The sequence below is a fragment of the Pelobates fuscus genome, chromosome 7 (genome assembly GCF_036172605.1).
Source record: "Pelobates fuscus isolate aPelFus1 chromosome 7, aPelFus1.pri, whole genome shotgun sequence".
NCBI classification, from domain to species: Eukaryota; Metazoa; Chordata; class Amphibia; order Anura; family Pelobatidae; genus Pelobates; species Pelobates fuscus.
The window spans coordinates 107,514,451-107,529,964 of record NC_086323.1 but is presented as its reverse complement, the minus strand read 5'-3'; the positions used below and the strand labels follow the sequence as shown (position 1 = coordinate 107,529,964).

Sequence of the window (15,514 nt, the reverse complement as noted above, 5' to 3'; positions counted from 1 at the left end):
ACTTAGAGCCAGGTTACAGGCTCTTACCCAGGTGAGAAGCAATCTCCACCTTTATATGCATGTTTGTACACTGTTATCCCAAGGATTTCAACACCAGGCCGAGTTTTCCCTGTTTTCTTTCTCTTTATTTTTGAGGATTAAATTTTATCTGGATTTAAAGGTGTGTGTCACCTAAAGGACACAAGGCAAGAGTGATTGGAGCCAATCCTCAATAGGCTCTGAACCACGTGAGTGCTTCCTATTATATGGTGTACAACCACGTCTTTCTGTACAGAGTACACTATATATTTCTCTATTTCTCCACAGTTGCATAATATCTTCTATACCCCTAAATAATTCTGGGGAGTAAGTGTATAGTATTTAGCGCTACACACTATCACTACTGCATACTGGTTATGTAAATAGTGTACTTTTCACATTTGATCACGATTGGATTGGAGAGTTCCTATTTTTGTGTGTGACAGCTGCTGCATTATAAGAGCACTTGTAATTTGTTTTAATCGCCTGTTAACACAGAATATTTTTGTTATTTTTACTTTATTTGATTTTATTTCCAGCCAGCAGGGGGACTACCTTTCATTACAGTTAGTCCCCCTGCTGGCAATGCAGAAGGCAGCTAACCCGGCCATGTGATTGAGAGGTGCTCGCAAGGACCTCACTCTCACATGGCTGGCGGGGGCACAGGAGGAAGGATCTGCCGCGGGGGACTCCCTGGGAGTCCCCCCAACCACGATCGCCGGCGACCGGGTAAGTAAAAAAAAAACAGAGGGCGTACTATTACGCCCTGCGGCATTTAGAGCCGCTTAGAGTAGGGCGTAATAGTACCCCCTCCAGTTTTAAGGGGTTAATAATTCTTTTGAAGTGCACCCATACATTTTATCAGGGAAAGACTGAAAACCCACAGGACCCCAGGCAATAGGACAAAAAGGCCCCCCTCCTGAAGAAAGAATATTTGGCAACACAACATTCTTCACACTCTTCTACCCTTGATTGTGCAGCTCTAACAGAGATATGATAAGCACATTGCATTGTGTGCGTATATTTGTAAAGGGTTTTGCATTATGTATGTGTATTATGAGCCTTAGTGTGTGTATGTTTATAGGGTATAGTGAGTGTGTATAAAGGTTTATTGTATGTATACAGAGGCGGCTCTAGACTTTATTAGGCGAAACTCAAACATGAGGCCCAACGAAGGTACCAATAAATATTAATTAGCTTAATTTTATTATTATTATTATTATTATTATGATATTTATAGAGCGCCGTCAAATTCCGCCGTGCTTTACAATGGGTGGACGAACAGACATGTAGTTGTAACCAGACAAGTTGGACACACAGAGGGGTTGAGGGCCCTGCTCAATGAGCTTACATGCTAGAGGGAGTGGGGTAAAATGACACAAAAAGGTAAGGATAGTATTAGACTAGTGACAGTTGCAGAAGAGGAATCAGTTGGGAGCTATTAACAGTTTAATTGATATGCTTTTATGAAGAAGTGGGTTTTTAACGATTTTTTTAAGGAGTGGAGACTGGGTGAGCATCTAACGGAGGAGGGAAGCGAGTTCCACAGGAACGGTGCAGCCCTCGAGAAATCTTGAAGGCGAGCATCAGAGGTGGGAGTACGGACAGAAGATAGACGCAAGTCTTCAGCAGATCGTAAGGGCCTAGACGGGACATACTTGTGTATAAGGGAGGATAGATAGGTGGGAGCAGCATTATGTAGAGATTATAACATAGATAAATAATTTACATTTTTATTGTTGTGTAGGCAGGGCACCAGTGCCCATAATTCTGTTAAGATGGTACTGCTGTTATCACCCCTACACCGCCACTCCACTCTCTCACGTTATCACCTCACTGTCCCACACAATATCACCCTCCTCATATACAGTATCACCTCACTCCCATACAGAATCACCCCCCCACCATACAGAATCATCCCTCTCACACTGTCAGCCTCTTCATGCATCCAAATTTCAAGCGCTGCCACACTCACCCTGTCAAATTAACCCCCCTAATTCTGCCACACTCACCTTCTCTCACTCTGTCACACTATTTCCCCAATCCTGTCACATTAATGCCTCTAATCCTGTCAATTCTGCCACACTCACCCTGTCACATTAACCCCCCTTAATCCTGTCACACTTGTCCCTCCTACAATGCCACAATTGCCCTGACACTTACCTCCACTCGCCCTGTCACACTCCCTCATCAAACCATGTCATACTCCTTCTCCCTCATTCTCTCTCACAATCCCCTCCCCCCCTTACCCTGTCCCATTTACCCCCTTTGCCCTGTCACAGTCTCCCTGCCACTGGTACCCCTTTACTCACCTTGTCACAGTCACCAGCTGAAGACATTCATCATACACACACAGTCAGGAAACATAGCTTTGCCATAAAGAAAATGCACAAATGCCACAGGCAGACCCCCACACACAACACACTTCAAGCAGCTACCCCATACACACAGTCCCAGACAAAAATGCAAACGTGCTCACAGAGACATACATTCACACACACACACACACATACACATACACATACACATACACACACACACACACACACACACACACACACACACGGATACTCTCTGTCAGATACACACTCTCAGGCACATACACAGGTAGACAGTGCATCAGTGTGTATATGTGTGCATGTATTGCAACTCTATTTTTTTACATTTTGGTGTTATGTTGGGCCTCATGTTTGAGTTTCGCCTCATAAAGCCTAGAGCCGCCTCTGTATACATTAATGTGACAGGATTGGGGAAATAGTGTGACAGAGTGAGAGAAGGTGAGTGTGACAGAATTAGGGGGGTTAATTTGACATGGTGAGTGTGGCAGCGCTTGAAATGTGGATGCATGAAGAGGCTGACAGTGTGAGAGGGATGATTCTGTATGGGAGGGGGGTCATACTGTGTGTGTGTGGGGGATGATTCTGTATGGTGGGGGGGTGATTCTGTATGGGAGTGAGGTGATACTGTATGGGAGTGGGGTGATACTGTATATGAGGAGGGTGATATTGTGTGGGACAGTGAGGTGATAACGTGAGAGAGTGAAGTGGCGGTGTAGGGGTGATGACAGCAGTACCATCTTAACAGAATTATGGGCACTGGTGCCCTGCCTGCACAACAATAAAAATGTAAATTATTTATAAAATTAAGCTTATATTTATTGGTACCTTTAGCAAATGCAATACATACACACACAGACTGCTGAACACATTCACACACAGACTGCTGAACACACGCACACACCGACTGCTGAATACATGAACACACTAACTGCTGAGTACACAAACACACAGACTGCTGAGTACACAAACACACTGACTGCTGAGTACACAAACACACAGACTGCTGAATACACATAGAAGCCAGATAAGCTAATGAAACTTACAAAAAGAATCAAAAGCTAAAAGATGGGATAGCACACACAATAGAGGATATAAGGTCACAAGATACAACCTGTAGCATATAACGTAATCTCAGGTGAATCTAAATGACAATAAAAATATACATAGTGAAGTACGAAAAAAACAGGAGAAATGCATCCAGGAGGTAGAGAACTTACAAGAGGTATATGATGGTCTGCGTATATCACCCCTGTGGGGGTCTCCTGATGTAGATCGGCAAAATCTTCTCAAAATTGAAATCCTCAAAAGGATAAAGAGAAAAGCATACATAGAGTAATATTGTTAAAAGAAATACAAATTTATTGCACAGATTGCACTTACATCAAAGTCACAATCAGCAGGCATATCTCCACTACTGGGTGGAACAGATGGTAAATGACGTCTATTGCAGTAGAAGGAAAAATCTGACTGATGATAAAATGAATATGAAAAAAATATATCAATAGAAAAACAAATAAAAGTAAAAGTCCATGTGGTTACTTCATCCAACACGTTTCGTCGACTTCCTCAGCTGAATACACAAACACACTGACTGCTGAATACACAAACACACAGACTGCTGAATACACAAACACGCTAACTGCTGAACACGCAAACACACTGACTGCTGAGTACACATGCACACAGACTGCTGAGTATACACACAAACAGACTGCTGAGTACACAAACACAGACTGCTGAGTACACACACAGACTGCTGTATACATACACACAGTGCGCTGAATACACACACACAGACTGCTGAACAGACTTCTGAAACACACACACACACACAAACAGAGTGCTGAATACATACAGACTGCTGAATACACACACACTGCTGAATACACACACATATACTGCTAAATAAACAGGCTGCTGAATATATACACACACAAAGCTAAATACACACACAGAAACTGCTAAATACACACATACTGCTGAGTACACACACACACACTGCTGAGTACACACACACACTGCTGAGTACACACATACAGACTGCTGAGTACGCACACACACTGCTGAATACACACAGAGATACTGCTAAATACACACAGACTGCTGAATACACACAGGCTGCTGAATACACGCACACACACACACACACACACACACGTACACAGACTGCTGAATACACACACAGAGACTGCTAATAAACACATAACACTGAATACACCCAGACTGCAGTGAGGGTGCAGTTTATGTGTGTATGGGTGCTGTGTGTGTGAGGGGTGCAGTGTAATTGTGTGGGATGCTGTGTGTGTGAGAGAGAGGTGCTGTATGTGTAAGGGGTGCTGAGTGTGAGGGGTGCTGTGTTTGTGTGAAGAGTGCTGTATGTGTGAGGGTGCTGTGTGTGTGTGAGATGTGGGTTGTTGTGTGGGGGTGGGGGGTGCTGTGTCTTTTAGAAGTACTGTGTGTAAGGGATGCTGTGTGTGTGAGGGGTGTTGTGTGAATGGTGCTGTGTGTGTGTGTGTGAGTGGTGCTGTGTGTGTATAGGGGGTGGTGTGTGTGTGTGTGAGAGGGATGTTGTGTGTGTGTGAATAGTGCTGTGTGTGTGAGGATGCTGTGAGTGAGGGGTGTTGTGTGTGAGGAGGGCTGTGTGTGTGAGTGTGAGGGGTGCAAGGAGAAAATGTTTTTAAAATAATAATAATAAATATCCATTTATAAAATCTTTATGTCCCCCCCCCCCATTCTTCTTACCTTTGGGGAAGGTGGAGGGGACACTGACAGCCCTGGTGGTCCGATGATGATCTATAGCCTGCAGCTCCTCTGGAGATGGTGTTTACTCCCGCGAGCAGAATGCTGTGTCGGAGCGTCGCCATCGCAACACGTGGCAATGTTCCACACACCTTGCTCGCGGGAGGAGCGATCTTCCTCCCAGATCACTCCTCCCTGCCTCCAAGGTCCCTCCAGCCCTCTCTCTCCCACTAACTAAGATCTTTGATCTCCCCACAGGCCCGAGAGGGCCCACGAGAAGAAAACGGGGCTGGCTCTCCATGGTCCAAAAGGGGAGATCAAATGATCTCCCCTGTCGGCCTTGGCACATACAGTACATGGGTATCGTGGTGGGGCCCCCCATGCTTGTGGGGCCCCCAGGCAACTGCCTAGTGTGCCCTTGTGTAAAGACAGCCCTGGAGGACAGTGTGGGGAGGGGTGACAATGTGTGGGGAGGTGACAGTGTGAGGGGATGCTAACAGTGTGTCTGGGGATGCTGGGTCAGAACTGTGTCAGAACCAAACATCGATACTTCCGGGTTTCGGTATTCAAAACTCCTCCCACTTGTATGATGCAAGCTTTCCCTCCCGTTATAGAGAAGCTGCGCCAAAAACAAAATGGTTGGTTATTTTGCCTCGTTAGAGAACTTTCAAACTAATTTCACTACTTAACCGTGATTTTGTGTACCAAACCGGACCTCCGACATCGACTCTTCTGATCTTTCCTCGACAACTACTTGGACTTATTACATTGCTGCCTTCTCCTTCCCAATGCCCTGTACTGTTTAGCAGATTTCCCTTCTTCTCTGAAGACACCAGGAGTATTATAAGTATACTGCTTCTGCTAATTGAATAATCACCTTGTTTCTACTTGCTACTAAATTACTACAAGCTTCCTCTGCAATAACATTGTATTCATTGCCTGCTACTGCTGTTGCAAAATATACTACCAATCTACCTACCTTGCTACCTGCTATTCTACTATTGCAAGACCTTATAATCTGTTCTCCAATTTATGTTATATTATTTTGAAATATTGGAAAGGCTATTAAAAGTTTCCAAAAGACTTTGTACTTCTCCGTGAGATTCCTTAAAGGTACGGTTCAATTTTATTTCTGCAGTTGTGTTCCTCAAATTGTGTTCTCTATTTCTATTTTCCAGCGGCCACGGGCCTCTCCTCCCGGGCAGATGGCACCGAGGGGCCTCGCACCTGGCGGCATACTGAGCAAGCCGCCAGACCCCCTCCTGGTGTTGGGTCCTATGTCAGTGATTGAGGACCCGACACAATCTTCCCTAGGGTGGTTTAGGCGGCCGACAAAAGAGTAACATTCAACTCCGGTCACTCTTTCGTCATGCCTGAATTGTTAAATAATTTGAATGCATACTGGTATTACTAGTGAAGGAATCATTAACAGGCTGAAGTAAAGCTTTGACGAAGTAATTGTTGATGCTGAGATAAGTGAAAGTCAATTATTTTTGTTTTCATTATCAGCTGACTAAAAAATATGGAGATGTCTATAGTCTGCAGTTTTTCTGGAAAAAGCTTGTGGTACTCAATGGATTTGAGGTTATGAAGGAAGCTCTGTTCAAAAAGTCAGAGGACATAGCTGATCGGCCCAGATTCCCAATAAGCGAGAAAGCTGGATTTACTGGTAAAGAACAAGGTAAAGTCACCAAACGCAATTTCATATTAGCTGTTAAAATGAAGATAAATTTTCCAAAAAGAGTTTGATATTAGCTGTGACAAAATGAAGGTAAATTCTCTAAATAGAAACAAAATCCCAAAGCGGGGAACGTATGTGAAAATATTGTAATTTGTTAAAAACAATCACTTTATGTAATACTTTTAAAACGGAGAAAGAATACAAGAAAGGCGAATAAATTCCTACTGTGTTCATTCGGCAACAAAAAAATAATTTAGATCTATTTTCATATAAATGCTTTATTAAAAGCTGAATCTTTTACTCAGCTGGTTCAACTGGAAGACTTATTCTACGAGGGGAAGCTCTAAAGCCCTTAATGTGTCGCTCACAGTCAAAGTTTGTGACAAAATAACTTTGTGTAATAACTTCATTAGTCAGAGTATCAGTAGTACTAACTACAGCAATACAATTATTGCAAGGTGGGAGCATATGGTGGAAACCGCTCATGTACAGGGCCCCTGATTTATGAATGCTTAGTCAACAGTTCAGACTGTACCCATTAAGAATACAAGCATTGAGGAAATATAACTACTCTGTTAGGTTAAAAGTAAAAAAACAAACAAAAAAACATACAAAAAACAGAAAAAGGAGACATTGCACTATGCTTTCCCCCTCATTTTTCCCCCTTAAAGTTTGTAAATCTGTGCATCAATATATATACATTAATTAATGAGAATATTCACTAATGAATGCAGAGTGATGTTTTTAGTGTGTGTTACACTTGCTATAAGACACACCTATCCTGAATACTCTTGTTTGGAAAGCACTGACCTGCTTCCCATAAAAGTTTAACAATATTCAACAATTTATAAAAAAGGAAATGGAATTTTTTTTAAGCATATGTTTGGCAGCTTGAGCTTCCCAAACCAGAGTCTCTTCTTTCTGGTGATGTAGTGAATATGCAAAGGAGGCGCAGGCAAGCAGCGCCTGTGGTAATGTTCTCAGATCCAAGGTCATATAGGGGATGAGAAGAGAGAACGTAAGGCCTTAAAGGACCACTATAGTGTCAGGAAAACAAGCTCGTTTTCCTGGCACTATATGGTTTTTGGGTCCCCCCCACCCTCAAGGTCCCACTCCCGCCGGGCTGAAGGTGGAAGAAGGGGTTAAATTCTTACCTTTCTCCGGCGCCGGGCTCCCTCGGCGCTGGGGACTATCCTCCCTCTTCCAACGTCATCCGCTGAATGCAAGAGCCGCACGCGCATTCAATCAGTCCATAGGAAAGCATTTCTCAATGCTTTCCTATGGACGTTGGCGTCTTTTCACTGTGAAAATCACAGTGAAAAGTGCGGAAGCGCCTCTAGCGGCTGTCAATTAGACTGCTCCCTCTCTGAAACTGCTATGTTTACAGCTGCAGGGTTAATCCTAGATGGACCTGGCACCCAGACCACTTAATTGAGCTGAAGTGGTCTGGGTGCCTATAGTAGTCCTTTAAGGCCTTAAGGTGTGGAAATGCACAGGGTAATGAAACTGAAGTATGCCTGTGTGAAGGATTTGTATGTGTTTACCGGTGTGCCTTCAGTTATGCCTTCTCCCTGCAGTTTAAATTCGTATAATAAGTGTTTATTTTATGTATGTTGAGCAATGTATTCGTCTACCGAACAGAGATCACCCTGGGTAGCAATCAGAACTTAGAACTTTGAAGAAACCACACTTAATTGCTCCTAGGTGGCCGCCATACGGCATACGAACACGTGGCGAGAACAAAGGATGGCGGCCATCTTAAAACTCACGAACGCGGTCAGCGGGACTTACGCATGAATTGCCTGGAACTGTTTTCGGCATGGCAATTCCGCGAACACCCGGTCATCATGGAAGTCCCGGCTGACTACTTTCCACTTCACGAATCAAACCGGCGTTCGGGAGGTGGAATCTACCGAACAAGGGGAGCATTTCTACATAACCAACTGCAACGTTCGTATGGTAGTTTTCGTGTAATTAGACGCGAACAGAGACTGGCTCTTGCTACTGATTTCATGGAACTGTAAAGCGGATACCACCACATGGCGAGCCAGTCAAGCTTCCACACGATGCAACACGGAAACTACCGAACGGAATTTCGTGAGATTTGGATATGTGACTCCCAGTATCCTCAGCTACCCAGGGATGTAAATGTTATAATTGTATGTGTTATAGAAATAACTTTTCTAAAAATGTTGAAAATTGTAATGTTTTTGGCCAGCAGATAATTGAGTTTAGTATGTTGCTGAAACTCAATTATCTAGCCTGGCCCAGAGGAGGAGTCTGTTACTGTTTAAATTGAATGACTGTTGCTTCCAGTAAATCAGTTTTGTTCCAGCATTAAGCTTTGGCTCATGTGTGGATTATTTGGCGTTACCAGCGATTTATTACTCTGTGGATTACTTGGTGATTTTATTTTATGGGAAGAAGGGAATCTTGACGGATTAAAGGATTGTACCGTCACAGCCTGGTACTTGCTTGGGGCCAGAATCTAATTCTAATTGAGTCACCATCTTTCCTAGCAGAAACTCCCTGTGGCAGAAGTATTTAAAGCGCTGAGTAAGTGATTGGGACTTTGTTATTTAATCCCTTTTGTTTTCATCTGCTGTTTGTGTAAATCATTTGTTTTTCATCTATATTTTTGTATGCACCGTGACTATTTTTTTGCTCATAATAAACATTCATTTATTAAGTTCTGCCTTTGTCTGGTAAAGGATCACTTTACCTGATGAGACTAATTAGTATTTTGCAATTACATAGATATTGTGCTAAGTTATATTTGGCGGGTTTTTATTTCTGATTCACCTGGGGACCAAGGTACCCCATTTATAAATTGTCTTGGTGGTGGCAGCGTTAAAATAGTAATAGTTACTGTATTTTTCGCTCTATAAGACGCACCTGACCATAAGACGCACCTAGTTTTTAGAGTAGGAAAACAAGAAAAAAAGAAAAGTGTTCCCTACCACCCACTCCCCTCCCCTGTCCCATAGTGTTCTTCCCCCCTCCCCTGTCCCATATTGTTCCTTATCATCCACTCCCCTCCCCTGTCCCATAGTGTTCCTTACCACCCACTCCCCTCCCCTGTCCCATAGTGTTCTACCTCCCTCCCCTGTCACATAGTGTTCCTTATCACCCACTCCCCTCCTGTCCCATAGTTTTCCTTATCATCCACTCCCCTCCCCTGTCCCATAGTGTTCCTTCTCATCCACTCCCCTCCCTTGTCCCATAGTTTACCCCCCCTCCTCTGTCCTGTAGTGTTCCTTATCACCCGCTCCCCTCCCTTGTCCTATAGTTTACTCCCCCCTCCCATGTCCCATAGTGTTCTTCCCCCCTCCCCTGTCCCATATTGTTCCTTATCATCCACTCCCTTCCCCTGTCCCATAGTGTTCCTTACCACCCACTCCCCTCCCCTGTCCCATAGTGTTCTACCTCCCTCCCCTGTCACATAGTGTTCCTTATCACCCACTCCCCTCCTGTCCCATAGTTTTCCTTATCATCCACTCCCCTCCCCTGTCCCATAGTGTTCCTTATCATCCACTCCCCTCCCTTGTCCCATAGTTTACCCCCCCCCCTCCTCTGTCCTGTAGTGTTCCTTATCACCCGCTCCCCTCCCTTGTCCTATAGTTTACTCCCCCCTCCCCTGGCCCATAGTGTTATTCCACCCACCCCTTATCCCATACTGTTCATTACCACCTCTCCACCCGTCCCTTAGAGCCTCTCTCTCTCCCCCTTGGTCCCGGTAGGTCTCCTACCTTTATTGTAGCGTAGCCGAGCGGAGCAGTGCACACCGTGGTGCAGGAGATTCAGTTTCCTCTACCCGGCCGGACTGAAAGGAAGTGCTCACTGACCTACTGGGGACCAAGTGGGGGGGAGAGAGAGGGGTACATTCGCTCCATAAGATGCACAGGCATTTCCCCTCACTTTTGAGGCGGAAAAAAGTGCGTTTTATAGAGCGAAAAATACGGTATATTATTATGTTTAAGTGTGGGTGGTGCTTAGGGGGATTTTGCCATTATTTCCGGTCTAGTGCAGACAAATAGTGAACTTTAACCCTTTCACCACCACAACTACGTCACACACTCTCTTGAAGTAGGGTCCGTTCGTGACACCTTGTGCTTGTTTGGAAGAATCTTCCACAGTTATAGTGGTGTTCTTATTCAGTGTGCCACAGTGCAACAATCAGATGCCCTCAGTATACAGGAGTGAGAATAAAAACAGAATATAGTGCTCTCTGTATATTTTTAAAAAGATAAAAAATAAAAGGAGGTATACTCACATTCAGAGATCAAATATAAGTATTGCTCAATCCCAATATGTGCAGGTGGTATAATCCCCACAAAGGATGTTGCTGTGTGAGTCATCTGGTTAAAATCTTCAAAGATAGGTCAGGAAGCCCTCAAAGGGGAACAAATGCTACCAAAGAGCCAGATGGAGCACCCTGTATTTCGGACGCAGGAGCTCCCAAAAGTTGACCTGCAAAAGCACCAAACGCCCTGGAACTATTTTGGGCATAGGACCACGTGTGTGGCTATTCAGGACTTTGACACGGTGGCGTTTCCCCTACACTGCGTGGAATTGAGTGCTATTTGAACAACTTAGGCGCTCAGTTCAGGGCTATTTGGGGATGTATAATATGTGGGGTTATTGTATGTTTTTATTATGTTTTGGGGTACTTTTATGTTTTTATGTTTTGTGTTGGGCTCTCTGTGCCTGGGAGATAATAAACTGACCGGTCTTTAACTATCTACCAGACCCAGAGATTCCTGGGAGAGGCTTGTGTTGAATACAATGGAGACCCAATGTCGGAGCCTGTGCATAATAGACAGAGTTTGGCTTATTGAAATAAGTTGTACTCCCAGAACTATGTGTCGTCTAGTTACTGGGAGGGGAAAGGACTCATCACTGCCCAGTACCTTGTTCCAGCTCATGGAGGATTCAGCGGGGAAAGTCCTTGTAAGGACTACAGCTATCAATGTACAAAAATAGGGGTAATCCTGGCAGGAAAGAAATGGCACAACATAATGCTTAACTGTACAGCAAGGTGATAGTTAATTATATACGCCACTTGGCCACTCACAATTTAAAGCCTTTAATGTAACAGGTGTGGATCTGTTCCAGGTCTTGAATTTATTTATCCGGCCATTATCACACAGCGCCCCACCGTAGTTACCGCTCTCAGCAGCAGCAGGAAGCCGACACACAGCAGCCACCTCCCAGACGCTCTTTATCCATTTTTAAATTGTGAGTGGCCAATTGGTGTCTATAATCACATTGCTGTACAGTTTAGCACTATGTTGTGCCATTTCTTCCCTGGCAGGATTACCCCTTTTTTGTAAATTGATATTTGTTGAAGATCCTTTTGAGGAGATCTTGGGGTTCTCTACACCTGAAGGGAAGTAATTCATTTAATTGCTATAAAACTGCACTTTTTTTCACTGGAGTACTTTATAATATTGTGAACGTCACTTTCTATATTTTAAAGACTATGGCTCCCAGTTGTGTGTCGTGCAGTCCCTGGGAGGGAATAGAGCTAGCCCCCTATCCTATTCCATGACAAAGAGGCTCCAGGAGGAACCCAGTCAAGCCACGGTGACTGGGGCAGAAGCACTGAGGTTTTCCCCGAATCCAGTTAGGAAGCAATCCTTGACGGAGGTACCCAGCCGGGGTACAGCTGCCACCAGTTATAGCAGAACTCCCTGTACCCCTGCTGGGTACCTCCACCAAGGATCGCTTCCTAGCTGGAACTGGGGAAAACCTCAGTGCTTCTGCCCCAGTTCCCATGGCTTGCTTGGGGTCTCCCTGGATCCTCTCCATCCTGGAATACGATAGGGGACTAGCTCTATTCCCTCCCAGGGACTGGGATATACCTACGATAAAGCCTTTAATTGAAAATAGAGTCAAATATTTTTTTTGTTGCCGAATGAACATAATAGGAATATTTTTACCATTCTTGTTTTTTGTTTTTTTTTACAATTTAAAGTCAAATATTGAATAATTTATTGTTTTTAACAAATACATTTTTTTTCTCTTTCCTGTTTTATTCACTTTGGAAATTATTTACTTTGGAAGTAGCTACATGATTGCTTAAGCCCATACATCTAACAGTGGGGGAAACTGGGTTTTTATAACCCAGCATTCACTTGTTTCTCTTTGTTGTCAAATTCTCTACATATAATTTAGCATTAGCTGTCAAAAAGCAAGATATATTCTCCCAAAATGTTTTGATGTTAGACTTAAATAAATGTTATAAATTAAAAGTAGTTAAATAAACCTGATGTAGGCATAAAACTTTGTTCTGTGCTGTTTTAGCTGAACCTAACTTGAAAATTCAGTGAGAGATAATTGTCCATCAAGTCTTATCACTTGCAAGGAGGACAGTGATGCAATATGTGATTTTGCAATACATGGAAATACATGGAAATCGATAAATAATATGTTGATTTTTTATCCAGGTGTGGTCATAGCCAAATATGGCGTACCATGGAGAGAACACAGGAGATTCTCATTGTCCACTCTCAGGGACTTTGGGATGGGGAAAAAGTCTCTTGAGCAAAGAGTAACTGAAGAAGCTGGATTTCTGTGTTCTAGATTCCAAGAAGAAAAAGGTCAGTGACGGGAATTCACTTACGACAGACATTATCTGGAATGCAGTAAATGATCAAGTGGTGTGCAAAAAATAAAAAATAAAAATAAATGAAAAAATACTTAGTTGGAAAACTTGTTCAGTTTAGCATTCGGAGTATCACCTTAAAACAAAATAAGAAAGACATGTAGTGCAGAGCATCAGTACACCATATATATATGGATACAATTTAAAACATTTAGGTATCCAACTCACTGGATTTGAGTAGATTGTGTGCCACTCTAAGTGGTCTCTAAAAGTATTTTATAAAGGAGACTGAGCATATGTAAAACCTGCTGAAACAGGACAGGTATTGACAATATTTTGATATGCCTAGTCATTGTCAGAATATTCTCAACACTGTCTCCAATCATGGGGGGAGGTGACCTGCAGAACTGTAACTGTATAACCAGAGACAGTCTTAGGGATGTACGAGCTGTGTGGATGCACAGGACGCCATGGCAACAGGGTCGCCAGGCAGTCGATTCAGCTCTCAACAACCAGGGCCACCGCTATGGTTGGGAAGAGATTGCACCCAGAACCGGCCAGGCCTACCTCTTTATTGGTCGGAGGGGAGATTGAAGATCTCCCTCAGTGGCCTGCTGTCTACCTGATGTGGAGAAGGGGGCCCAGAGTGCACCAGTTCTGAATCTTCGCTGCGTTCAGATACTGAGCAATTCTCTTGTGAGCTCGTCATTCAGAACATTGCCAGTGGCAATGCCATCATACCATTAGTGAGGTGCTCGTGAGAGTAAGGCTCCTGCTCTGCATCCAATGAAGGTGCAGAACTGAAACCCTGGTAGAGATTGCAGGACCACCAGGGGATCAGTATTCCTCCCTCACTGGCCAAAAGTATGCAAAAGGGAGGGGAAATCAATTTTGATAAGTAAAATTATTAATAAAAAAAAAAAAATCGAAATATGAAATTGCTCTCCCAGCCCAATGTTACCCCCTCCTACACACAAAACATCCCTATCCCATAGCATACTGTGTTCCATACACACACTACATAACTTACACACACACATACACACAAATACATCCCTTCACCACACCACACCGTATTCCCTACACACACTACACAACTTACACAGACACATACACACAAATACATCCCTATACCACACCACACCGTGTTCCCTACACACACTACATAACACCCACACATACACACTACATCTCTATCCCGCACCATACTATGTTTCATTACCTATACACATACACATTACATCCCTATCCCACCCCACATTATATTCCCTACACACTGCATAACCTACACACATACACACTACAGCCCCTACATACAGACAGGTGAACATTACCATAATCCCCCCACCTTTCTTTCTTGCATTAAATACCTAATTTAGCACAGTGATATATTATGTATTCATTTTAAAGTATTTAAATACAACCTCCCCTCAATCTTTTTGTTCAATATTTTAGCGCATAAGTCTATACAAAGAGTTGATTGACATGGAAGAAAGACCAATTTTTTTTTTTTTTTTAATTCTTTATTTGTAGTGTGCAGAAATGTACATACACATATGGTTGGCCACGATAGCCGAGAAAACATTTAACAGGTGTATAGAGGATACAGCATCACGGCATGTAAAACAAGAGTATACAAAATTCTGCACAGTTTTCAATGAAAATAAACATGTTGAACTAGTCATTCGTCAATTTTAAGTTAAGAGCACGCTGGTGTTAGGTGTGGTAACCATACAGATGAAATACGTTCTATATAAGTATATAATTATACCCGCATGCATATAACTGGTAGGGGCTGTCTAAGTCCTGAAAGCCTACTTATAGACATGAGAAAATATACACTCTACGTATATAACAATCTAAACTTATCCTGAAACGGTCTATGGCCGTTGTGGCGGAACCCACCTCGCCACTGGACATTGGAGGGGCCTGGCTGCCTGCCTCTTACCCGCTGACTATGGCCCCTGGAAAACTGGTACATTTAAAGATTTATATTTGGGCTTGTTATACTGTATATTGCTGCTACTGGCCCTTTTAACAGCATCTATGGACACATTGGGACTTTTGGGACTACTGTCCCTTTAAGACTGTGAAGCATATTCGAGTGTACTGCCTGTAATATTATATATG

At 43.3% G+C, this 15,514-nt stretch overlaps 1 protein-coding gene across 1 annotated transcript in view; it reads left to right on the top strand.

Annotated features, from left to right (window-relative positions):
* Nucleotides 1–15,514, top strand: part of LOC134569187 (cytochrome P450 2D6-like) — a 65,813-nt gene that overhangs the window by 13,341 nt on the left and 36,958 nt on the right. Inside the window, exons 2-3 of the mRNA XM_063428097.1 lie at nucleotides 6,606–6,777; nucleotides 13,227–13,379. Of these exons, the coding sequence (XP_063284167.1) occupies nucleotides 6,606–6,777; nucleotides 13,227–13,379 (325 nt within the window). The remainder of the gene's footprint in view (nucleotides 1–6,605; nucleotides 6,778–13,226; nucleotides 13,380–15,514) is intronic.